Source organism: Tiliqua scincoides, chromosome 1 (genome assembly GCF_035046505.1).
Source record: "Tiliqua scincoides isolate rTilSci1 chromosome 1, rTilSci1.hap2, whole genome shotgun sequence".
Classification (NCBI taxonomy): domain Eukaryota; kingdom Metazoa; phylum Chordata; class Lepidosauria; order Squamata; family Scincidae; genus Tiliqua; species Tiliqua scincoides.
Window position 1 is genome coordinate 247,872,266 of NC_089821.1, and position 24,850 is coordinate 247,897,115.

A 24,850-nucleotide genomic window follows, 5' to 3' on the forward strand; every position below is an offset into this window, starting at 1 on the left:
ACAGGAGTCTATATATTCTGTGGGTGACGATCTTGGGCACTTTGCTTCAGGTTTATGTATATTCCTGTTTGGGTTCTCAAATGCTTTATTTAAAATGTGATCTCTCACATCTCCCTCTTCTCCTTTTGTTTCTAAAATTACAAAGCAGTTCCTCCCAAGGCCCACAATACCTCCCTATTTTCCTAAAGCACAGGCCATTCAGCACCGAGTGGAAACTTTTGCAGCATTTCCTGTGACTTCCTGCTCATCTCATCCCTAAAAAGGTGCTGTGAATTATCTCAACAATGTCACAAAAACATCTATTATAGGTTACCAAAGCAGAGGGAGAAAGAAACAGTGCCAAGAATAAGGGGAGAGAAAGAAAATGACCTTCTATGACATATTGCAGACAGAAAAAAAAAATAGATCCATTTTCCTGCCACAAAAAAAAGAGTTAAAACAACTGCATGGCTGTCCAATTATGGCTATGTAATCAGAGTCCAGTGGAATAAGTATGTTCGGAGCCCAGAGGAAACCTTTCCAGTCACTCTTAAGTGTTGTTGAACAGTTGTTGCTTTTCTACACACATTGGAATCATTCTCATTTTTATTTGATTTAGGGTCCCTTTGGATGCTACATCATAACACTAATAATCTGGAAGTATGTAATGATTTCAAAGCATTCTTCTCGCATGATGAATTGCAGGTCTTATTTTTACAATCTTTCTTTGTTGTTCTTTTTATGTCAGTTTGATGTGTTGTTTCATATTTGATCATGCTCTTTGTTTCTATAGGCTTATTACTACTTTTACTTCTACTATTACGACTTTACTACTAGTAAATGTAATGCCGAACGTCCACCCTTTCCACCTCTTAGTTTAGCCCTGCCCAATGCCTGAGTCCCTTTGCCTTATTAGCCCCAGCATGGTTCTTGCATCTGTGCCAAACTTTAAAATACAGCAGGTCAACTTTGGGTGCAATCCTTTCCAGCACTAGCATAGCTGTGCCAGTGGGGCATGTGCTGCATCCTGCAGTTGGGGTGCAGTCACGGAGGCCTTCTCAAGTAAGGGAATGTTTGTTCCCTTACCTCGGAGCTGCATTGTCCTTATGTAAGTGCTTGAAAGTTGGTTAGGATTGCGGCCTTTCTTTGTTAGCTCCCTCTCTGGGCGTGGATTACTGTGTGGACTGATATCTTCCTCACTGTCCTCAGGCCAGGGTAGCTGAGTTATTTGGTCAGGGTTCTGGGCCTTGAATGGCTATCAAAAATTGCAGGCAGCCTTACTGGCTATTTAAAGGCTGTTCAAATTCCCCTCCATAAAGAGTAGTGTACTAATGTATTTTGTTAGGGTTAACCAAAAATGGCAAAGGATTGAGCTACAGTCTCATTATTCCTTTTAAAGAAAAGTCATGATTTTTGTCATTTTGCTCAGATTTTTTCATCTTGATCAAGATATGTGTCAGGTCTTGCTTTGTTTTGTTTTTATGTTTCATTGTTTAAAATTAAAATTAACGTTTTGGAAGTTTTTATTGCTTTGTCTGATTTTTTCTTCTTATGACACTTTGTACTTTATTATGGAACTTTGTAAGCCGCCTTGGGCATTTGCATTTGCTTTGGCATGGGAAAGGTGGGATATAAATTTCTCAAATAAAATAAAATAAAATAAAATAAATACTTGCTGTATTTTTTGTTAGTTACATTTTTTCCTCAATAAAGTATATGCGAAAAGGAAAAAAAATACAGATATAATGGCAATGCAGTAAAGTTAGATATCACCTGGAGCAAGGGAAGAGATCTGGGTGGCAGTAAGGACTTTTGGGGAGGGGGGAGAGGTGTTCCAGAGCGGGTGGGAGGGGAGGGTGGAGGGAGGAATGAGGACGAAGAGGGGTGGGACTGGTGCAGCCCTGCTCCACTGTATCATATCCTCTGTGTTGGGCTGAAAAGCCAGACACAGAGGTTTTCAAATCTGCGCTGGCAAAATAACTGGTGCAGATTTTAGAAGCCCCATTGCAGGGCTTGGGGTTTTTCCTCTGGGGAAGGGGTCAACTCAAAAGTCTCCTTCCCCTGGGGAAATCTCCAGCAGCCCTGTTGGTGCTGCTAGATATGGTGGTAGCCATTTTGGCACCATTGCACTGGCAGCGCTGTCGAGTATAGGATTGGACTGCAGGGGCCCAGTCCTATCCAACTTTCCAGCACTGATGCCTTGAGGAAGCCTCCACTGATGCTGGAACCTTGAGGAGGCCTCTGTGAATGCCCTCCACTGCAGGGTACAGCACACACCCTGTTAGCATGGCTGTATCAGTGCTGGAAAGTTGGATAAGATTGGGCCCTGAGTCCATCAGACTGAGCCTACTTCCTCTTTGCCACTGCCACAATTGAGGGGGAGCACAGCCAGGAGCTGGACACTTGTCTGGGTTTGTTTCACATCACTGACAGCACCTGTTACCCAAAGACAGAACACTTAAAAACAGTGAAGCCTCATTGTTCTGTTGCCTTAGGAATTCTTCCAGACAAACAGGATCAGGACTTGCCCAAGACTTACCAGCACCTGAAGTGGCACACCAAATGCAACTCTCCCTTAACTGCCCACACTACCAGCAGCTGCCTCCACCACTCTTCCTCCAGCTACTTCTCCAAAAGAAGGAGGAAGAAGTGTGGAGGAAAGGAAAGCAGTGGGCTAGAGCAAGGGTGCTCAATAGGTAGATCGCGATCTACCGGTAGATCGCGAGGCAAAATGAGTAGATCGCGGAGTGCTGACCCTCCCCTTCAGGTGCCTCTGGGAGGAAACGCCGGGAGTAAGGCCCATTGTACTCAATGGGCCTTACTCCCAGGTAAGTGTGGCTAGGATTGCAGCCTCACAGCCTAATCCTAGGCATGTCTACTCAGGAGTAAGTCCTGTTATACTCAGTGGGGCTCAAGGTACACCAACATACATTGTACACATAAATGTTATATGTTATGATGGCGCGAACATTGTAAAAAAAACTCTTGGTAGATCTCCGGGCCTTGCTGGGTTTCAAAGTAGCTCTCGAGCCAAAAAAGTGTGAGCACCCTTGAGCTAGAGTGTCTCTTCCTCTTGCATTCTGCTCCTCTCTTCCTTTTCAAAGAGGAGTGGGAGGAGAAAGAGTGCCAGAGGAGGTGCACCCTGTGATTCCACTGCCTGAGGTGACTGACTCAGGGCCCAATCCTATCCAACTTTCCTGCACAGATGCAGCCGTGCCAATGGGAGCAATTGTTTCCTTACTTCAGGGTTGCATTGTAGCCACATTGGTGCTGGAAAGTTGGTTAGAATTGGGCCTTCAGTCTCATGGATGGACAAGCCCTGAACAAGATAGCAATATCCAGAATATCTTCTCTAAGGACTGGTTACACCTGGCAGGATCTACCATTGTGTCTTCCTATAAATTGGATTTGTTGTGAAATAGTTGAGAAGCAATTATTATGGTTGAAAAATAATGCTTGAAAAATAATGCTTTCTGCTTAAAAAAGCAGAAAAGATGCATTTGAGGGTGCAATCCTAACCCCTTATGTCAGTGCTTTCAAGCACTGACATAAGGGCAATGCAGCTCTGAGGTAAGGGAACAAACATTCCCTTACTTTGAGGAGGCCTCCGTGAGTGACACCCAGCTGCAGGATGCAGCACATGTCCCTTTGGCACCGCTATGCCAATGCTGGAAAGTACTAAGGGGTTAGGATTGTGCCCTTAAGCAGCATATTAGCTGCTGTACAGTTTACTTTCTAGAGACTGTTTTTGGTTATTAATCTACTGTTGCTTATGTACACTTCATGTGTACAGTTCAAGCAGGTAACAAAAAAGGGACGGATAGCTCAAAACCTCAGAGACAATCTGTTCAGCAGCTTCCTGTGTGTCTGATTGGTGGCTTTGACACACAGCTAGTTGTATATACTTCAGAATTCAGCTAAGAATCTAAGCCAGGGGTGTCAAACTCATTTCATACAAAGGGCCGAAAGTGATGTCATACATCATACATAGCATTCATGATGCCTACTGCATTCATACATAGCATTCATGATGCCTGCTGAGGGCCGAAAGTGATGTCAATAGGCAAGAAGTGATGTCATTAAACAGGTCATAACCAAAAATAAGCACTTTTTTCCTTACTTAGGAACTCCTTAGCAGCAAATGACAAAAGAGAAAATTCTCAAACTTTGACATATTTCAAGATATGGAAGAGCCCAATTTTCATGTGGGCTACTCTTTCAGCAGTAACATCTCAGCACTGCTCAGTACCTGAGGGCCGGACAAAAAGCTTGCACACGCCACATCCGGCCTCTGGGCCTTATGTTTGACACCCCTGATCTAAGCAATGTTGGCTTTTTGCAGCCATGTCCATGGAAAAGCCATGGCCAAAGGTATGAACCCACAGCATGTGTGCAAGGCAGAGGTAAAATATGCTACATGAAAGCATCAGGTCCCTCAAATAAGTGCTGTGCTGGCATTTAAGTAAATTAAGTAAGCATTGATTTACACAAGCTTCAGTCTCCAATACACATACTTACTGAGGCCTCAGAGTAGGCAATGCCACTTCAGCAGCAGTGCAGGAGCCATAAAAAGATTCAGTGCTTTATACTTAACCTCAGCGTTAAATGCGAGCTCAGACAAGAAGCTCCCACAGCATTTCTGCAAATGTTCAGGTTTCAACTTTGACAAGCAAGTTCCATGGGTGTGGGGCAGCCGCTGAGGCTTTGGATGTTACAAATAAGCAGTGACAGAGCAAGTGCGAGTGATTTGCACTTCCTGTTTTCATGTTTCCAGTATAATGTGCAGACTTGAGGTGATGTAGGACCTGTACAGACGAAAGGGGACAAAACTATGAACTATGTATGACAAAACTATGTGTAGTGGAAGCTGCCTCCGGAGTCAGACCGTTTGCCTGTATCAAGGTTAGCATATACTGGCTGGAAGCATCACCCCAGGGTTTGAGATAAGGGTCTTTTTCAGTCTTATCTGGAGATGCTGGGAGCTGAACCTGGAGCCTTTTTCCCTGTTTGGAGGAGGGGCCATGTGGTAGAGTAGTAGAGCATATGCAGAAGGCCCCAGGTTCAATCCCTGGCACTTCCAAGCAGGTCAGGAAAAGATCTCTGTCTGAAACCCCAGAGAGCTGCCACCAGTGTAGACAACACTGAGCTAGATACAGACGGTTCCAGGGGATGTTAGAGGTTGAGATCAGGCATTGACTGAGAGCCATTCAGTTGGGCCACACCTCCCAGTACTGGTTAGCACTTATGACAAGTTTGTATGAACGCAAAACCTGTACTCTACCACTAACATGCAGCCTCTCGCCAAACGTCATGTACCTCCCCTGCACCCCAGTCTCTCCCATGAATGGCACGGAGACACACCCATCATACTAAGAAGGTGGCAAGAAAACAAGAACAAAGGGGCAAAATATAATCACACACAACATGCGTGAGGAAACTCATTGGCTCTTTTACCTTTGGCGCTTCTTTGTTTTCACTCTGCTTTCCACTCCTCTTAGAAAGCCTTCACTGGTCTTTCTGCAATCCAGACAGACGCAAAGAGGACCATTTCCCCTTTTAAGTGAGCAACGTCAGGACCGTGCCACTACCCTGCGCAAACCGAGAATCAGACTGAAAAGGGATCCCAGGTATTTGAAATGGCCATCCTGGCTGAAGGAACATCTGCCTCCCCCCCCCAGTGAGCCTGGCACCCAGGGGCATTTATCCCCCCATAGGTATGCCACTGCCCCCCACGCTCTGTGTGTTGCCTCATCAGGGGTTGAGGATGGAGGAGGCACACACCAAGGACGGTGACTGCGAAGCAGAAGACCCAGGTTGGGAGGACCTTGTGGTTCTGTGCAGAAAAAGAGAGCTGGTGTGTGTCTCAAGAAGGTTTTTAAATAGCTGCAGTAAAAATAAAAAAGGCTATAGATAGCAAGAGGGGTGGAAAAATGGATGGTGTATCTTGAACCCACAAAGGCTGGAGCAGATTTTGTTCTGAGCTGGTTAACAATGGAAACTTTTTTTTCAGTGCTTCCCTCCAGCCGCCCTGCCAAGCACTAGAACACACACATACACACACACAAAGAAAAGAAACTTGTTCCGCTGAGTTCAACCCCAGACAGGCTCACAACTTCCTTCCTGCTTTCCGACCCCCTCCCCTCCCGAGTCTCTCGCTCTCTCTTGGTCCTGTGCGCTCAGCAAGCACTGGAGGAGCGGCCAGGCGGGCGGCCCGAGGAGGGGCAGGAGGAGGGTGGTCTTGGGCGAGGCGAGCCCGGCGCCCGCCCTCGGAAGCCACCCGCTGCCTGCAAGCCGGACTCCTGAGAGCAGGACGGGCGGGGGGAAGCCCGCCGGCGTTGGAGGGGATGGAGCGACAGCCTCTGCCTGCCCCCTTCCCCGAGGAAATGTGACCTGGGCACGCGCAGCCCCTTCTGCCGCCACAGGTAAGGCTTCTGTGCGCTGCCTGCCTGCCTGCCTGTGCGCGCGCTCCCTGTCGCCCACTCCCTCCGCCGTTCGCTGGGGCTCCGCGGCGGGAAGCGGCGGCGGGGCACGTTGTTGCACAATCGCCCCATTGCTCAAGCTTCTGCACAGCTCCGCTCTGTTGCACGGGCAGCCCTGGGCTTCCCCGGCTTCTGGGCGCAACCGTGTGGCAGGAGGCCCTGGAAACGAGAAGAGAACCCCAAGTGCATGCTTTGGAAATGTGGCTGCGGGGGGGGGGGGTGTCGCATGCGCATTTCCAGGGAAGCAACAAGATCATCAAGGCAGGTCAGCCAGGGCAGTTCCAGCCCAAGCCAAGCATGTCTACTCAGAAGTCCCACTGAATTCAGTGGGGCTGACTCCCAGGAAAGCATGCATAGGATTGCAACTTCACACCTCTCCAGGAGGGGGGATGCTCAGTTGTGCCAGCAGCATCTCACCTTTGGCAAGAAAGAGGTCATCACCTGCATGCGTGCCCTGTATCCTAAGGGAAAGATCTCCATCCAGGAGCCTGGATTGTACATGGCCACATCCAGCATGCTTATGAAATATCTAATGCGCACCAGGTCACGCTTTCCACAAATGGACACCAGTGACCTTTCCAAAAAGGGAACTGTAATTCTAGTTCAGCATCGCTGAGGCAGCTAGCTAGGACACAATGCTCCAACCTGTGATTCTTGTACAAAAGAAAAGCATGCGTGGAACATATTGGGTTTGTGAGCACTGCAACCCTATACACATGAACTTAGCAATCAGCTCCACTGAACTCAATGGCACATCCAAGAAAACATACACAGCATAGGGTTGCCGAACTATTTATGTGCACTGTTGTGTATACAAAAGTATGTGCTGGAATTCTGAAACAGAGGTTTGGCAAGTAAAAACACAGGTGCTCTAGTGCGTTCTAGTACACAAAGATAGATCCACAGCATTCTACTGTATTTATGGCATTTGGAGATGGAACCTGGGGAAAAACACAAACATAAAAATCTGTCTGAGAAATGATAGAGAACAGAAACATACTTTTGATTCAGGTGTCTTCACAATCCTTTGCAAACTTACTTAAATATGCATGACCGCACAAATATTACACAGCAGGTGTAATAAAGCAACACAACACACAGTGTGACAGCCAGTGGCTCAAGAGTGCTTCATTTTTGGAATCCACTCCCAGCTTGGTAATGGACTCATAGGGTGGCTTTGGTCAAATCAAGTTATCCTTAAAAATCTTGAAATAACAACATAGACCCTTGGAGTTCCCAGAGGGGAAGCACAGTGTTAAGTTTTGTAGGCATCTCAATGCACCTTGTGAGCTGCCCTACTCCCTTGCGTAGGAGCCATTCTGGTGTTGAGAGCAACACTGCCTGGAATGGCTTTGATGGTGAGGGGGAGGAGCATGGCGCATTGAGGCAAAACTGCAAAACTGAGCACTGTACCCCCCTCAGGGAACACCACTGATATAGACTTTGCCTGCCTTGCTAGGATGGGGTTAAAACTGTGGGAAAATGCCATTATAGAGTATTTTAAACATTACAATGCAAATATAATAGAAATATAGTATTGCTGCAAATTCCAGAGGAATAGACATGTTAACATGTTGTAGCAAAACCAGTGAAGAGTCTTGTTACGATTTAATGACAAACATTTCTTTCAGCATAAGCTTTTGTGGAAATGAGTTGGCAATCATAGGGCCAAAGAAGATCTGTGAATAGGATCTCTCTCAGTTTTTAAAATATTAATAGCAGCTGTGGGGGGGGGGGGGAATTTTGAATGAAACTGGCCTCTGTGTGTGTGTTTTAACCATTTAATATTTTCCTGATTTAAAAAGCTGTGTCCCAGCTGCTATTGCCCTGAGAGGCAAAACATTCCAGGTGCCATATGATATCTGTATGTTTTGCCCAGTGGGACAAATATCAGCTAGTGGGAGATTTTATTTGAGGAAAATGATGACTGGGGGGGGGAAGGGTCAACCCATATTCTTCTGACACTGTAGTCTCAACCTGAACCAGTCCCCCCACCCACCCACCCACCCATGATTGCTATTAGCAGTTGACAGAGCATGGGAATACTCCTTGGGACCAAATCTTGCACCTGGATGGCCAGATGGCAGCTGTGGCCATCCTGCTTTTGCGCTGCTTCAGAAAGTACACCAGCAGTGCCCCTCCTTGTAGAAGGCAGATCTGACTACAGTCACACATGCCTTGGTCACATCCTGGTGAAATTACTGTAACCCACTTTATGTGGCGATGTCTTTGCCAAGTATTTAGAGACTGCAGCTGGTGCAGAATCATGCATCCAGAGTGCTGATGAAGGCCCTTTTTTCAGAGCATGTTACTCTGTTAATACTATTATACCATTCTGTGGCTGCTGGTTTGTTCCTGAGCCTGATTCAAAGTGCTGGTTATCTTATTTTGGTTTACATAAGAATTTATATCCCCCTTTCAGCCTCCAAAAGGTAATGCACAATAAAGCACGAAATAATTACCATACCAATTTATAAAAGCAAAGTACACTATTATCAGCAATTGACATAAAATAACAGTAAATTATAACATAGAGCAACGGGAAAAATAAAATGACTTTGCTGCTGGGTTGTGGGGAGGGGAAAAATAATAAATACAACTTAAATGCCTGATGAAACATAATTTTTAAAAGTCATGACCTTTAGAATCATAAAGAGTTGGGGACCAAGATATTTAAAGGACTGCCTGCTAACTCATAATCCTGCCCACCCATTGAGGTCTTCAAGATGGGCCATGCTCTGCCTGCTCTTGCCATCAGAAGTGCGCTGGTGGGAACGTGTGATAGGCCCTTCTTGGTTACAGCACTCAGTTTGTGGAACTGAGTAGGCTTGTCTGACCCCCTTCCTTGTTGACTTTTTGGATATTTAGTGAAACCTGTCTTTTATCATATTTCATCTGGTCTTCAATATTGATTAGTGGTCCCCATGACTGGTGAATTTGTGGAGGTTGCTTTTGCTCTTGTTTGTTCTGTTGTACGGATTTGGATGGTATTGGCTGATCTGTTTGTCTATTTTGTTGATTTTTTAAATTTTTGTATCCCACTTTTCTTCTGTTGCTTTTCTGTATCCCACTTTTGCTATTTTGAAGACTCTTTGAGATGGGCACATCTTCTAAATTTTTATGTAAAGAGATAAAGTATCTTGCATTATATGTAATTTGATTCTTAGGGGTAGGTGCACACACATGCACATACCACTGTCTACTGAGACTGCCACTTTCTTACATCTCAGTGGACTCTGATCCACAAAAGCCTATGCCACAATAAACCCATGAGTCTTTAAAGTACCCCAAAAGATAAGCTGATTTTCCACAGATAGGGCTATATATAGGCCAGTATTTGTTTTGAGAATAGACAATTCATGTGAGACCAGAGACGTATAATGTAACACCACATATATCACATATTCTTTCTACTAGATAACCACCCTTTTTTATGATCACCAGAATGTATTAGAATCTCCACTCTGTAGGTGTGTACCAAAAGATGGGGAAAATCCCATCCTTATTTAACCACACTGAATTTGTCCAAAACAAAGTGATTTATGACTTAACTTTCCATATTGGGTGTTGAACGGCAAAAGTAGGTGCATGTTTTCAGCAACATTGCCCTGAATCTTCATTGTATGTGCATGTTTACTATACATATAAATAAGTATAATATTCACCGCACTAAGTACAAGTTAGGTTCCAGGAGTCTGTTCTTAAGTTGAAATGTACTTAAGTTGAAACATCAGATTGTTGTCGGGCTAGTGCTCTTACGTCTGCACGAAAGCACTACTGAAGGACATACTACACCTGTATGAAAGCTCCAGTGCAGCTGTCTGTAACTCAGGGAGCCAGTGTACAATAATATTCTTTTTATGTTGGGCAAGAGCTATTTGGCCAAGGGGACAGTGTGTAGGAAGAGCTAACATCATGTAGTTATGTCAGTGCTTAAATCAGACATCAGTGCTACTAATTCATTAGTACTTTCTTTCTTACCATGAAGGAGTGTCCATAAGCCTGTAGATAGATGTCTGTATATGAAGTAGCTGCATGTAGCTTTCAGTCAACTGTTCAGCTGCTTTCAAAAGCATCAAAATGCAAGTAGATAGGCAAACCTATATGGCAACTAAAAATGTGCACAGGTACTATGTAATTGCTCATCTGATGCCCATTAAGACGGGCACCCAGAGATTACCAGATAATATATAAACAGGACTAGTGATAGGGTAAATAATATTAGATGCACCTGATGAAGGTCCCTTAGCACACAACCTAGCACAAAAAAGAAGGAACATCATTTAATTTGGAGTACTGCCCACAACGCAGATGCGCATCAGATATAAAGGCTGCAAGATTTCCATAATCATACCAAGAAGCCCCCTCTCCTGTAGTACTGATGGTTTGGTGATGGATTCTGTCCTATCTAGTCTCTACCCAGGGCCCATGAGAGGGGAGTAAAGGGGGTAATTTGTACCCCAGCTCAGAGTAAATTTCCTGGGATCTTACATTTTCTTATCTCATCTGGACTCACTGCCCACGCAGGATGCTAGGGATGCTACCGTGGGTGTATGGCAGCAACTGAAGCAAGCGATACGAATGCATACATGACACTCATTAACACAGTATTAAATCTGAGACAAAACTGGCCTGCTACAGTAGCTCTTTGGCTGGTGGATCCACTTATCACAAAAGAGTGTATAGTAGCTCAGAAACACAACTGCAGTAGACCTGGGGTCCAAAGACTATTACAGCTGTTGAGACCCTCCCCCACTGTTTTGCCCCCTTCTCCTGTGAGAAGGGGAACAAAAGAAACTTTGTACCCCCTGATAACATTCCTCTCAGAGTTCCTGCCCTGCCCTGCCCTGCAAGCCCTTGCCAACTATTCCGGGAGGGGGGGGGAATAGGGGCTGATAGTGGTTTCTGAAAGAAATTCTGCACATGTTCAGAGATGCTCTTCTCATTGCTCCATCTTTTCCAGGAGAAAGCCAAAAGTGTAGTGGTTATGCTTCAGTCCCCAAAACTTTATACTTCCACAGTCTGCACTGTACAAGTCAAGCCTCCATCCTCACAACCTATTTCCTCTTAAATATGCTTTTATTTCATTTCTCCCAAGGGAGCCCAAGGAGGCGCCAGGGTCCAAGCCTGTTTAGCAGTCACAAGCTCTCAATCTGAATCTGCCAGTAACTGCTTACTTCAGAACAGGTCACCCTAGCACATCCCTAGTTATGCTATTTTCTTTATTATTCCTATATCCCAGAGTTGAGCCCTGGCATTAAAACAGGATTAGAGGCTATAAAATAGATTGAAGTGAGGACTGTCATAATGACTTAGGTTGGTCTAATTTTCCCTAGAATAGTTTAAATGAGTGGGGAGGCACTGCCTCACCTGCGTGTGGGTTGTGGGTTGTGCACTCTGCGCATGGGTTGTGGGTGCTTGGGTGCCTCACATGGTGGTGGTGCTTTTCGAAGGACTCAGGTGGAGAGGCTCTGCCTCACCTGCCTCCTCAACCACCTTGATGGCCACAGTTTTCTTATATGACATTAACCCATTCCTGCTCAGCCCACAGATGTACACATTTGATCTTTGTTGCGCATATTGTTGTTGAGTCCCTTTGGGGAGAAAGGCGGGATAAATATAAAATTATTATTATTATATGCAACGTTGGGGCAGAAATGGCTTAAATACTGTATTCTGGCAAAGTGGTGTGCTCTTGATGGTTCTTGTTCAGATAGATTAGATAAGATTAATTATAATTCGGCAGTCTGAGGGATAAAGTGCAAGTTTTGCGCTCTGTGAGGGGATTTAAACCACTTCTGGACTGCTGGAGGAGGGCTCCAGTGTGGTGATGGTTGGGGGTTAAGCCTCTCGCGTCCCTCACAGCCCTCAGCCCGGCCCTTCAGGGGAGCTGCGTCGCCATTGGCCGGGCGGTGGCGGCTCCCACCAATGAGCGCGGCCGGCTCGAGCGGTCTCGGTTTTTCCCGCGCTGACTGTCCTCTCTTGTTTCTCTCCCACAGTTGTTTATGGAGCTGCGGGCCCGGGCCGGCTCGTCTCCCCTGCGCGCCCGCTGCTGTTCCCCGGGCGATGGTGCCGCTGCTGGCGCTGAGAGGACGAGGGCTGCTCGGCAGGCGCTGACCGAGGAGGAGGAGGAGGAGGGGGAAGCGGCGGCGGAGCCAGTCCCCCGGCGGCTGGACCCAGGACTATGGCCGTGTCCTGCTATGCGCTGAACAGCTTAGTGATCATGAAGAGCGGCGAGGACGCGGAGGAGAAGAGCGGCGGCGGCGGCAGGAGCAAGACCCCGCCGGTGACGCGCAGGCAGGTGCTGGTGCGGGGCAGCGAGAGGCACAGCAGCTACTGCCCGCTGCCCGGGCGCAGCGTCTGCTCCAGCAGCGGGAGCAGCGGCGGCTGCAGCAGCAGCAGCGGCGGCGGCAGCGTGGCCTCGGCTTTCCTCTTTCCCTCGGTGGAGCCGCCGCAGACAGCCAAGGAGGGGAGCCCCCGCGGGACCCCTCGACGGCTCAGCAGCCCCAGCTGGCGCTGGGGGGAAGGGCTGCAGCAGGCGAGCCCGCCCGCCCGGCCCCTCTCGCCGAGCTCGGCGCGGCTCCTCCAGCGGGAGATGCAGAACGTGCAGGTGACCCAGAAAGTGGGACTCTTCGAGGCGCACATCCAGGCGCAGAGCCCGGGCGCCGCCGCCCCCTTCCTCCTCAGGAGCCCCCGGCCGGGCAGGAGGAGGTCGCCTTCGCCCGGCCCTTCGAGAGACCCCACGGAGAAGGGGCCGGGGACGCTGCAGCAAGCAGAGACCCCGGGAAGGACGTCGGAGCGGGAGGCGGAGAAGGCGCCCGCCGCCAGAGAGACTGGGACGGGCGGCGGCGCTCCTGTTGCGCAGGGCTCGCTGGAGGTGGAGAACGGGCTCGGCGGGGCGCAGCTCCCGGGGCGGACGGGGACGGGCGAAGGGGCGTCCCGAGCGCAGGACTCGCCTGAGGCGGGCAAGGGCGGCAGAGCGCCTCGGCTGCAGCACGGCTCCGGCGGGAGGGAGGAAGGGGGCGCCTGGCCAGAGGCGCACCGCTTGGACGAGCTGGAGAGGGCGAACGGGGTCCCCAGGGCGCGGGGGCCGGGGGATGCGGAGCCGAGGCCGGCGTCGAGTGGGAGGCAGGGCTCGGAGAAGAGAAGCGGCGGGTCGGGCTCCAGAGAGCTGGAGAGGCGGCGGGAGTGCCGGGCGCCTCGGGCACTTGGGGAGACGGGCGGCGGGGGGCAAGCAGGTGAGGGAGATGCGCGGCACTCCGCGGGCAGGGGCGGAGGGGCCCCCGAGGACCGAGGCTTCTTGGAAGGCGTGCAGGGGAGGAGCGGCTCGCACAGAGGGCAGGGCTCAGGCACCGTGCAGAAGCCCCTTGGAGAGCAGCTCCCGGCGGGAGACCCGCCTTGCCTTGCGAGCACTGACGGCGAGGAGCGCGGCAGTGGGAGCGGAGCGGCTGGGACGGCAGGCACCGAGGAGCAGCAGCTGTCAGCAGCAGCAGCACCTGTGCTCATGGCTAAAGCCAACGAAGCTGGGCTGCAGGAACAGCATCCCGCACAGCAGCCGTGGCCAGGACCCTCTGGGGCTGAAGAAGGACAGCCGGAGAAGCCCCTGGAGGAAGGGGACTGCTGCTGTGGTGGAGGAAGCAGCGGGATCCCCGCTGTCATTGTGACTGATGTGGGGGAGGAAGAGGAGGAAGAGGCAGGAGGGAGTTCCCGAAAGAACATGCCCATCAGGAAGCTGTCCTCCTCCTCCGCTTCTTCCACTGGCTTCTCCTCATCTTGGGAAGAGTCTGAGGAGGACATCTCCAGTGATCCTGAGCGGGCCTTGGACCAGAGTCCAGCGTCTCTGCAGACCCTGGATAAACCGAGAGTGGTAAGTTCTGAGCAAAGCCATCACACTCATTGTCTAGCCAGAGGTTGGTGCCAGAAGGTTTCTCAATGCCAAGTCAGACCTTCTGCAAGCAGTTGGCATCCTGCTCCTCTCTGCAGTTTGGGGATGGGATGGAAATCCTCTTAATGGGAAAGATGTGTCAAATGTTGGGCCACTTTTCTTTTTGCGCTCCTTTTGTGGCACTGTTTAGTACCTAACCTTTCGCTCCTCCTGTCTCTTGAGTGTCTTATGCCTAATTTCATATCACACAATGTCCATTGCCAGTTTCTGTGATCCTGCTGTGGTGAAGATTCACATGGAGCCGGATAGTGGGAAGGACTGAAAACGTACAGTGTTGGGATTGGGGAGTGGTTTATCAATGGCGACAAAAGCCTTAGGTACCTGATTTTATCAGTGAATTTGGAGGTAGTGATGTGTTGAACTTCGTGGCCAGCATACCTTCCCATCACACTGTGGCTTTCGTTCAGAAACAGCAACCTTTGACACCACTGCACATTCATTGAATTGACTGAAATAAGGATTTAAATAGTTGATTTATAGTGCAAAGCTATAAATGTTACAGATATTTATCATGATGCTAATTTGAATAAGGTTATTCATTTGTGGGCTTTTTTTAACGGTTCTCCTAGTTCGTGGAAGAAAGAAACCCTCACTATAAGTATAAATGACTTGTTGTGCCATTTATAGCACTTAATCTCAGAAATAATGGCTCTTGTTTTACATGGAAAAATAGCCATTAACAAGATATGTTGGATATATGGTCATGGGTCTTTTTTTTTTTTTTAAATTACCATTGTGGTTTTTGTATTAAACACAGGTTTCAAGCTAAATGAGATTATTTTTAATGACACAACTATAGTTAGTTGAAATAAACATGTTAAAAATTAAACAGTTTATTTTAACTTTAAAAAAATAACCAGATTAAATGTGAATATGATCAGTTTGAATAAGCCAGCTCCATTTGGATCCCACCATACAATGACTGTCAGTTGATTGCAAATGTAGATATCAACCAGAAAGAATTAAGGGGAAGGTCTTGTTTGTATCCATACTGAGGGTTCCCACATTCTTGTAGGCTTGTGATTCCAACAGTTGTTCAATTGCCCATAATTCAGTTTTGCATGGAGTTCCACCATTTGATGATGATGGAGTTTCACCTCACAGAGTGAGAAATATTTCCGTGAATCCCTGGGCTCTAGTTTGCTGGGATGGTTTCAGCTGTTACAACTGTCCCACATAACTGGGAAAAATAATTCTTATTTGCCATCTACTTGCTAACCACCATTCTATTTCATTGCTAAGACCCCTTCAGCTGTTATTAATCAGGAATGCTTTATGCTTTTGTTCTCAAATGAAGGCCAAAGCTAGTGCCAGGCACTCTCTGTCTGACTTAGCTGTTTGCACAGTCAAGTTGTTCATCACCTGAAAATCATGTGATTTTAGCAAAGTTTCATACAGACTTTCAAAGAAGCATCAGAAAGGGAGAAATAGTGTTTTTGACACATTTACCTAATGAGAATGAAAGTCTTTATCATGAAATGTATTGGCTCATCAAGGTCAACGTTCACATGTTTAGCTATTTACATGGGACAACGTTCACATGGTCAGTCTGTTGATTATGGCATTTTAGTTAACATGTCCTTTAAACACTAAAGCGCACCTTTGACCTTTTTGTAGATGTGCATCAAATTAGAAGGTTGTGTTCTTAGTCTCATAGTAAAGTTGTAAGATGTGTATTGAAATTTTTCTGTAGCTAGGATGTTAATTTCTTTTATAAATTGTATTAAGTTTTTGTAACATAGTTGTGGATCAATGCCTGATTCTCTGGCTGTGGGCACAGGTTTTATGCTTAAGCACATTTAGATGTGTGGAAGATGTGAGCCATACCCTTTGGTTCCTGTTTTCAGAATTTAGCTCAGATTGATGTGGTCCCTGAGATCTGTTGCTGAACTCCTAATTTGAGCTTTGCTGCCAAGGAAGTTCACATTTGTCCTGGTCTCACAACTCTTTCTTAAATAACTCTTATGTGCATTAGATTTATGGGGTTGTAACAATATGCCGAGACAGAATGTTTTGCAGGTGACTGAATGCTAACATTGTGCTTTGCATAATGTGAAACTGATTTTTCTAATGTCTGCAGTTGCTTTAAAAACAACAACAGTAATATGAAAACCGGGACATTTGATCACCAATCCAATCCTGGCCTTCAGGCAGATCTTTTTCAGCCCTGCTACTTGAGATGTCAGGAATTGAACCTGGGACTGCTGTCTGAAAACATGCTCTCTGCCATTGAGAATAGGGCCTAACCAGCATATCACCAGTGCTCCTGCCCCACTGCCAGTGGTGGGTGTTTTGAAAGTTTCTTGAAAGTGCTGTAAGGCACTTTTCTGCCAGCAGGAGTCACTTGGTGTTGGACCTCAGCACTGGAAGGGAACATCAGTGGAGCACTGGGCAGTGACTATCTCCACCTGGCAACAGGAAGGCTTTTTGGGATGGGGAGGTACAAAACTGGGTAGGAGGGAGGGCAGGCCTATGGATGGATCAGACCTGGGAGGGGGGAAGGGATGGCGGCAGAGGCTGTCACTGGATCTGATCCCCTCTCCGGGGCAGCAGAGCCTAACATGGGTCTTCTCAGTTCTGTGCCAGATCAAGGGCTGACACAGATCCAGATATACCCATCAGGGCCAGCCACACTTAACATGGGGTAAGGGAATCAATGTTCCCTTGCCCCAAGGAGATCTCTGGCAGCTTCTCTGGCCCCACAGGGTACAGTGGTGGTCATTTCAGCACTGCTGGGCACCAGGGAAAGATAAGATTGGGCTGCCCAACTCAATGCTGGATAGATATGAGTGATTTGTATTGAGGGAGAAGCTGTTAATGTTAGTCTAATCCAGGGGTGCCCAAACCCCGGCCCTGAGGCCACTTGCAGCCCTCGAGTCCTCTCAGTCTGACTGTCACTTTGGACACCCCTGGTCTAATCTAATGCATCACAGGAGTAAATGACAGCTATTGGTTTAAGTTGCTTATCTCCTAGATCAGTGGTTGTCAAACTGGTAGGTTTCGAGGAGAGACAGTGAAGTGATCCCCAGGATTAAGTCATAAGAACATAAGAACAGCCCCACTGGATCAGGCCATAGGCCCATCTAGTCCAGCTTCCTGTATCTCACAGTGGCCCACCAAATGCCCCAGGGAGCACACCAGATAACAAGAGAACTCATCCTGGTGCCCTCCCTTGCATCTGGCATTCTGACATAACCCATTTCTAAAATCAGGAGGTTGCGCATACACATCATGGCTTGTACCCCGTAATGGATTTTTCCTCCAGAAACTTGTCCAATCCCCTTTTAAAGTCCCTGGGGGGGGGGGTGCTTTCACTTACTTGTAGTCAGTAAAGGTTGCTAGAGGCTTCAGGAAGTGCAGGGAGCCCAAAGCAGCCCTCCATAGGGTTCCCTGAGGCTTGGAATTTTGAAACTAAGCAATCGCTTAGTTTCATTATTCAGAAACATTTTATTTATTTGTTTTTGAGTGTGCAGTCCTATACACACTTTCCTAGTAGTAAACTCAATTGAACACAGTGGAACTTACTTCTGAGTAGATATGCATAGGATTGTGCTGGGGGTGTCGGAGAGCACTGTGTTTTTGTATGATAGCCTAATTGCTTGAGAAATCATTTTGTGTAATCCCTGTTTAACTTGCTTATCTCCCATTGTCATCCTTAATGTAACATGCTGACAAAAAATAGGTATTTCATAACTTCAGATTCTGATTGATGACTGCAGTATACCTGTATATGTTGATGCACTCTATGTGAGCTCTCTCCAAATTGAATATAGGCGGGAGATCACGTCTAATTTGGTCAAGTGTTGGAATAATTCCAGACATGGTAGCATAACAATTTTTGAGTGTCCAAATTTGGGGTTGTATAGTGTCATTATGGGCTTCGTGTCTCCAACTTGCAGATGTAAATCAGTGTCTCAACCAGATTGCACCCAAATGGCTGTTTGTCTAATCGTACTTTCTTCTGATTAACAACAGGGATTGACTGTGGAGCTGAACAGTATATTTCATTATTTGTCATAACAGCAAGATGGGAAAAAACTTCACAGAGGGGTAGCCATGTACAGGCCCAATCCTATTCAATTTTTCAAGTGCTGGTGCAGCTGTGCAAATGGGGTGTATACTGCATCCTGTGGTTGGGAGGCAGTCACAGAGGCTTCCTCAGGGTAAATAAATAGTTGTTCCCTTACTTTAGGGCCACATTGAGGCTGCACCAGTGCTGGAAAGTTGGATAGGATTGGGCCCTCAGTCTGTTGCAGGAAAACCATCAAAAAATTTTGTGTCATCTTATTTATTTCAGCATGTGTTTGTGTGGGTTACAGTTCACTTCATCAGAAGGATGAGGTGTTATTCTCCTCTTAGTCTAACATGTGTGCATGCATGGGTATTGACTACTTAAGTAAGTATGTATAAACCTGTAGAGAAAAACGTTGTGAACAATGGTATCAGATAGTCAGGAAATGCAAGAAGCCTAGTCTGTGACAATTCTGTAAAGCTTAAATGTATATAAGATAAGCACTGTGGCAATTCATAGTAGCAGCAATTGATGATAACAAAATCCATCTAGCTTTAAGTTAATTAACTCTGTAACGTGACAGGAAAACCTGATCTCGATTCAAATCTGAATGAATAGCATACAGCCTCTTGATAAATTCTAATACAGCAGTTTTTAGCAGTTTGTTATATTGACACAATGCAGGATGAATAGGAACAGCTGCTTCACCCCTGCTACATATCATAAGAGCACCATCTTAAAAGACACCTCTTTGCCCAAAAGTGGGTTCATTTGGAGATTAGAGTTATCTAACTTACCTCTTCTTTTCTCTGCTCAGTCAGAAGAGCAGAAAAGATCCCCATGGATGAGCCTGACTTTACTATTGCCTCCATCTGTGGGAACAAATGCATAAGGAGCTGAAACGACACTGGTATGGGTTCACATGTGTATATATGTGTAAGAAAACATTTTGGCCTCACAGTGCATCATAGCCAGTATGCACAAGTATTACATATGCATGCACTTCCTTAATATTCATTTTTTTGGCAACAAATTTAATAAGAGCGAACATTCAATTGTAAACCAAACTTCCATATGAAAAATTAAGCTTGAACTTATGCCCCAGCCACCCCTGCCCATTAGTCATTAAGGTGTTGGAAAGCAGCCCTGGTACCCAAATCTAGTTTACAGGCCATCATCTATCCCTGCCACATGGCATTACACAGCTGACCTAAACTGCACAAAATAAGTGCCCCAAATCCATCTGGGTTCTGTGAGAGTCTTCTCTTCCTCTGTCAGACCATTCCAGAGATCTTTGCTGACCAGTTGTGGTCCCACTCTTCAGGGATGTTCTGAGAGCTGTAAATGGGGTGGGTGGGGAGGTTGTATTATTTTGATACATAGAAGAGTGACTAAGCTCTGTGGGTAATAAAGAACAAGCAGAGACCAACTTGGGAAAGAAAAAATATGCAGCAAACATTTTTGCTTTCCTTCGCTCCCAGGGTCTGTGAGGCTCAAATGATACTGACATTACAAATATAACACTCCTTGGTGCTGTTTCCAAACATTACTTGTACAGTATATTTTTCATTTAGTATTCTGCCCCTGGAAAACCTTTATGTAATTCACAACCTCACCAGCCTGGTTTTTGTACTGCAATCTAATAATCTGCTTCAATTAACTTCATGCATCTTGAACCTAAAGTTTGCTGCTTGAAAGTCTGCTGGCGTAACAGTGATAATAGGAGCAAAGCAGAACCTTTTTGTTCTTTATTTCCAACCTGTGAAAAATCCCTCTCTAAAGTCTGCTGCCTTTACACTCCTTGTCCAATATGCCCCTTGAATCAGTTTCTTCAATGAGACCAGCATGTCTCCTAAGATTTCAGAAAGAACAATCTTCTTACCCAGCAGATGGATACATCTCTAGCAGTTTTACACCACTGAGTGCAATCTGCTGCATATGATGGACTAGTGGTAAGAACCAATAGGAAAAATCCCTTTCTGAGGTATAAAGGGTTCAGTCAAAAGCAGGCACACTTCCAGGGCTGGCTCATCTATGAGGCTGACTGAAGCAATAGATTGGCAAGGACATTTCCTCTGTCTCTCCTTGGAAAGGAAGAGGGGAATGGAGCAGAGGAGAGAAGAGTGGTGGACTAGAGTGTCTGATGCTGTAGTACAGGGGTGCTCAAAGTTTTTGGCAGGAGGGCCACAACATCTCTCTGACACTGTGTTGGGGGCCGGAAAAAAAAGAATTAATTTACATTTCAAATTTAAATAAATTTACATAAATTAATATATTAGAGACCGAAAGTTAATGAATGAATTCCATCCAGTTTATGATCCCATCCACCCTAGTTAAGGGGGGGGGGTCTTCATGCCAGCTTATGATCCCATCCACCCCAGTAAGGGGGCGGGATCTTCATGCCAGTTTATGATCCCATTCACACACACACACACACACACACACATAGAGGGGGGAACTTCCACACTTTCACATACCCGCCTGCTCACCTGCCCCCTCGCCCTCCCCTCCTTCGTTTGCCTGGGCTGCCTACCTGCCTGCCCATGTGCTGCTGCTGCCTGCCTGCCTGCCTGCCTGCCTGGCTGGCTGGCTGGCTGGCCAGCCAACCAACCCTCCCTTGCTCGCTCCAGAGGGAGATGTGCTGTGAGCTGGGCTGGGTTCCCCTCCCTTGTGATCTCTCTCTCTCTCTCTCTCTCTTCCCTGGCTCAGGTTGCAGGAGGGGAGGAGAGGAGAGGGGAGGGGAGCTGAGCCAAATGGAGCAGAGCCCAGCCTAGCCCCTGGGCAAGAAAGGAGACTAGCACGCAAGCACACAGGGTCTTTTATAGTGGGAAGTAATGCGAGACCTGCAAGTCTCACGTTACCTTCCCACTATAAAAGGCCCTGCAAGCCGGCTGGGCTCGTCTTTCCTTCGCTGCCACTGAGCTCAGCGGCAGCGAGGGAAAGCAAGGTGCGGAGCTCGCGCAGCGGGCCAGTGCAGGCTGGGGTGAAGGCCGAGTGCCCATTGGAGGTGGAGGGACCCCCTGGGGGCTGGATGGGGACCTGCAGCGGGCTGCAAGTGGCCCGTGGGCCGGGGTTTGGGCACCTCTGCTCTAGTATACCAGGCTTTCTTTTAACACTTTCTCTTGCACTCTGTTCCCCGCTTCCTAGAAGAAGGAATGGCAAAGGCCACTGCTGGAATGCTGCTAACAAAGGAGGGCGATATTTGGTGTGTCATCTCAGGCATCAGGAGATTTTGGGTTTTGTCCAAACTAACTTCTGAACTTCTTTCCCCAAGATCGTGGGCTGTGTGGTTAGGAGCCTTTGAGGAACATCCAGTTGTCCTTTCTGAGTGCCCAATCCTATCCAACTTTCCAGCACTGGTGCCTCCACAGTGCAGCCCGAGGTAAGGGAACAAATATTCCGACACCTTGAGGCAGCCTCTATGACTGCCTTTCCAACACAGGAAAGCAGTGCAATCCCCATTGGCACAGCAGCACTGGCACTGGAAAATTGGGCAGGATGGGGCCCTAAGTCCTCTGCATGTTCTTGGCAGAGAAGTTTCTTAACTGCTGTTTCAACATGGTACCACCTGAAGGTATTTTTCAATCCATGGTAGCAAGTGCTTTGGTTAGTGCCATATCAGATCAAAGGTGCTGTGAAGTTGATGTTTTTCCCCTTAGGTTGAAAACACAAATCCTGAAGAAGGTGGAGTTTTGCTTCTGCACTGTAAGAGATAAAAATGCACTAAATTCAGGCTAAGATTTTGTAATGAACTTTAAAACCTGCACTTAGGCAAGCATATTTGTATACAAAGTGCTTAACAGTCCTTGCCTTATAATCTATACAACACTCTTGCAAGGTAGGGTGTAGTTATGGTATTTTTATTTTGTATCCGTGGATTTTGGAGTTACCTTCCACTTGGCGTGCATTATCAGGAGAGTCAATGTGATGTTGTGAAGCGGAACAATTTGTCGGGTCTCCTGTTAATGGTCCCTAAAAATTTGTTGGGCTTAGGCTAGCAAGATGTGGGTGACCATTGCCAGTCACCATCTTGCAGTTTAACCTATCTCATAGGGTTGTTGTAAGGATAAAATGGGAAAGGAACACCTTGTATGCCAACTTGATCTCCTTAGTGGAAGAGTGGAATAAATATTAGTGGCTGAACGAAGGAGTACTCAAATAGAGAAGCAGTCTAGCGGTATAATAAATTAATGTGTGTGAAAAGAATAAACCCCAGTATCCAGGGCATTTATAATAATCCAACTATGGGACTTTGGAAAGTCACTGTGGAAATTGAAATGTGCTGTAGTAGGCACATTTTAGTAGGCTGTAGTAGTGCAGCCTATGAAGAGTGCGTGCAGTGGTCATTCTAATCTAAAGAAAGACTGGAATTGTGGTCAACAGAGTCACAACATGTCTGATAGCCTAGATGGGGCTATTTGCTGCTACATTCTGGCCAGCCAAACCTGGCTGTACTAGCTGTTTGTTTGAAGTTAGGGAGAGCTAGATTTAGTTCTGGGCTTGGGATGTAGAAAGGGAAAATCTTAAATGAAAGGTGTTGGTAGGATTGCTTGACTGAAGCCTGAAGAAGCTTGGTTGAACACCCTGAAGCTTGGTTTAATAATGTGAAGGACCTCCTGGACTGACTATGGATTGTGTGAGTCATCTCACTGCATAGTATGATTTCTATATTGTACAAACTCTGTATTGCTGATAGAAGATATTCCTTTTGTTTGTTTCACTTGCATTTTGCAGTGCATGTGATACATTATTATTGCTGTTGCAGTCATATTACTGTATTTATCGTTGCAACATATTATATATCTTTAACAAAGAGGTTAAACCGTGAGGTATGGTGAGTTTCATGTCTGGCCAGAGATTTGAACTGCATCAGATACACCAAAATCCCTTCAAACTGCCCATTGTGTCACACTGGCTCTCAACACTGTTGATTAATTCTCACTAGATGGTACTTTCTGAAGTATGTTTCATACTTTCTATATGGATAGCACAAAACTCCAGAATTCCCTTTTGTGGTGCTGATTGTTATAGGAGAGCTCCCTTTTTTTGTAGCATAATTGTACCCGTTTTGCTCAAATAACTATCTCTTGAGGCTTTTATGTTCTCACTGCCTTTTGCTTGTTATGTCACTGAAGACAGTTTGTATTCATTTGCTAATTACATGCTTTATGTCATGGTTGGCAAATTCTAGGCACGGACACTGCAAGTATTGTAGCAGTGTCGATTCATAGTGATGAAAATAATAGGTATTGCAACAACACCAGTAGTATTTTCACCTTCCTTGTGCACTGGAACTTAAGGTTCACCTTATGAAGCTGATTGGCAATATATTCAGGACAGATAAAAGGAAGGACCTTTTCACACAATACATGAATTATGAAATTCACTTTTGGAAAATGTGGTAGTGGCCAGTAGATTAGATGATTTTAGTCAAATGCACAGAGAATAGACCTATCAGTGGATCAAGAATGGCTGCAAATGGAATCACTACTGAGGCAGAACATCTCTAAATACTTGATGCCTCAGACAAATGGAGATAGCTCTCACCTGTATGCCCTGCTGGTGAGTTTCCTGAGGCATTTTGTTATACTATGCTGGAGATAGAATACTAGATTCTGGGTCTGACTCCACCAGACAATTCTTCTGTTCTTATTCTGCTCAGTGTGGAATTTACCAATTGTAGTGCCCTTCTGAGAATTGCAGTGTTCATTTCTTTTAAACACAGTGCATACTATGTTCACATGTTCTGGAGCATTTGATATGGACATTGTCTACTGAAGGCTAATAGTGCATCTGCTGTGTAGCACATGGAAAACTTGTAATCATTGCAACACTGTTTCTCAAACTGGTCAGGACCCACTAGGTGGGTCACGAGCCAATTTCAGGTGGGTCCCCATTCATTTCAATATTTTATTTTTCATATACTAGACTTGATGTACCATACTATGTGACTGCGTTTGGGGAAATGTTACAGACCTGTTCTTTTAACAAGCTACTATATATATTCTTTTAACAATGATAGTGAATGGGACTTACTCCTGGGTAAGTGTGGGTAGGATTGGAGCCTAGGATTGTAAAAAAACTTTTCCTGCTTGATGATGTCACTTCCGGTCATAACAACACTTCTGGTGGGGCCTGACAGGTTCTCATTCTAAAAAGTGGGTCTAATTGTGTGAGAACCACTGCAGTGCAGCATTGGTTATTCTAAACTGCTGTACAAGAGTCCACAGTAGCTCTCAACAGGGGTACAGTTTTGTTTTCTGTGTATCTGTCTTCCTCTCACCCCATACTTACCTGTTGACGTAGAGCCCAGTCCTGGGCTCAGTGCGCTGGCTTACTTAACGCTGGGTGAGCAACCGTGCTGGGCTAGCACCAGGCAGGTGCCTGGCCTCTGCCGCTCGGCAGTTGCACTGACTGCCAAGCTGCGGAGAGGAA

At 46.5% G+C, this 24,850-nt stretch overlaps 1 protein-coding gene across 1 annotated transcript in view; it reads left to right on the plus strand.

The window, feature by feature from the left end:
* Positions 1-6,167: 6,167 nt before the first annotated feature.
* ITPKB (inositol-trisphosphate 3-kinase B) overlaps positions 6,168-24,850 on the plus strand; it is a 100,483-nt gene continuing 81,800 nt past the window's right edge. Inside the window, exons 1-2 of the mRNA XM_066618687.1 lie at positions 6,168-6,401; positions 12,458-14,325. Coding sequence (XP_066474784.1) covers positions 12,643-14,325 — 1,683 coding nt within the window. The 5' untranslated portion in view covers positions 6,168-6,401; positions 12,458-12,642. The remainder of the gene's footprint in view (positions 6,402-12,457; positions 14,326-24,850) is intronic.